Genomic DNA, 1,899 nt, shown 5'->3' on the forward strand with positions numbered 1-1,899 from the left:
AGAGAGAGAGAGAGAGTATTTACAGCATGTTCCAGCAAATGAGAATGGATTAAAATGGATTGAAATTTTGTTCTATCTGAATGCGTACTTTAAATAGCGAATACTTTTTTTTAATTTAATTAGAGTCAATTACATTCAATTGGATACAATTGGATTGAAAAACTACCCTATTTCCTATTCAAAATTTTGAATTAAACAGTATTCTCAATGCATAGAAAAATTTAATATTATTTTTAGAAAGGCACAGAGATACGCTGCAATTCTTATAAATAAATAAAAATAAATAAAAATGCATTCAGGATTGAAAAGCATTCATTTTAACATTCGTGAATCAATTTCTGAAAATCTAAATCCATTTCAATTCATTTCAATCTATTCTCGTTTGCTAGGATAGAAGAATAGAATTTTAGTGCCAAAATTACTCGCATTAGTAGATATAATATAGATATGGTAATGCTCGCGCACGGATAATTATAATAAGAAGAGCTCGAAAATAACTTCGAAACAAAAATAATTACCTACGTACGCGATAAAAAGAAGCGGAACTAAGAAAATCATCAATATAAAACTGAAGCCGAAATTTATCGGAAAAATAACGATACCGAACATGTTCTAATCTTGTGATACGATTTTCACTTGTTATATTGAACAAGAACGACCGCTCTGGCTGTCTTAGTTTCCGATATCTTACTGCTGGTGCTATAACTCGGCGCAATTTAATTCACGTTATCCGTTCTCGTATGCGTCTCCGGGATGTGGCGCGAACGATTATACATCGAGTCTGACCTTTCACGATCTCTGGCAAAAAGAAAGCCAAGCAAGATACTATTCCTTCGTGATACTCACCTCTCACCGTCGAACTCGTCGAAAGGTCTCGTCGGAAGTCTGCGAGAGTTATCAATGCCGAGTGACCACGACAGTGACAGTCACAATTAACAATTAGTTGTTGCGGAAAGAGCAAGGGTTCGAGATATAATAAGTCTTTATAATTGTAAATCTTTTATGACGAAATTGTTCACGGACGAACTCTAATTGCGAAAATCCGTGATTTGCATTTATAAATAAATAGTTGCGCTATTGTAACGTTATAATTTTGCATCTGCAAATTATTATCGAGAGCAATCCAAGTATATTATACTCAGAGAACATGCATGTTTGAAAGACATTCAAAAGAAACGTCTTGAACTAGATGTCTCCACACAGCATGCGTGACAGTTTGGCGACTAATAATCGACTATTTTTAATCAACTTAAAGTCGACTTGTAAGTTATAAAGTTGACATTTAGTTGACTATTTTAAGATGGCTTTTTGTTGATTTTGAATGTCGATTATAAGCCGACTTGAGGTCGATTATTTCCGAAAATCTGAAAGCCATCTTTTATATCCGACTTGTAATCGACTAATTGTTAATTTTCTATTTATTATTAATAATAACATCCAGATGTATTACTTATATTCCAGAGAATATAAAATACTAAAAAATAACTAAAAGATGGCTTTTTTTTTCAGGTCATTTTGCAAAACGAAAAGATATTACGTTTATTCCCAGTAAGAAATAACGAATCGAAATGATATAAATAATGAATCGAAATTATCATCGAAAAGAGGTAGAAATCCAACATCGTTTCGAGATTCAGACGAGCTCGGTTTCAATAACATCAGCTTAATTTCGAATAATTTTTGATATCGAAATCAGTTCTATTTTGAATAATTTTTTATATCGATATCAGTTCGATTTCAAATAATTTTTGAAGTCGAAACCAATGATCGTGTTCAACAGATTCAATTGTATTGGGGAACGGATCCGTGAGCGTTCTCTCTCTCTCTCTCTNCTCTACTCTACGTACTCTACTACTACTACTACTACTACTTACTACTACTACTACTCTACTACTACTA

The 1,899-nt window shown here is 32.8% G+C and overlaps 1 protein-coding gene across 1 annotated transcript in view; it reads right to left on the reverse strand.

Moving 5' to 3' along the window:
* Positions 1-609, reverse strand: part of LOC105622914 — a 6,679-nt gene extending 6,070 nt beyond the window's left edge. The window contains exon 1 of the mRNA XM_012204323.1: positions 519-609. Coding sequence (XP_012059713.1) covers positions 519-609 — 91 coding nt within the window. The remainder of the gene's footprint in view (positions 1-518) is intronic.
* Between the last annotated feature and the right edge of the window lie 1,290 nt (positions 610-1,899).

The sequence above is a fragment of the Atta cephalotes genome (assembly GCF_000143395.1).
Source record: "Atta cephalotes unplaced genomic scaffold scaffold00050, whole genome shotgun sequence".
Taxonomy (NCBI): Eukaryota; Metazoa; Arthropoda; class Insecta; order Hymenoptera; family Formicidae; genus Atta; species Atta cephalotes.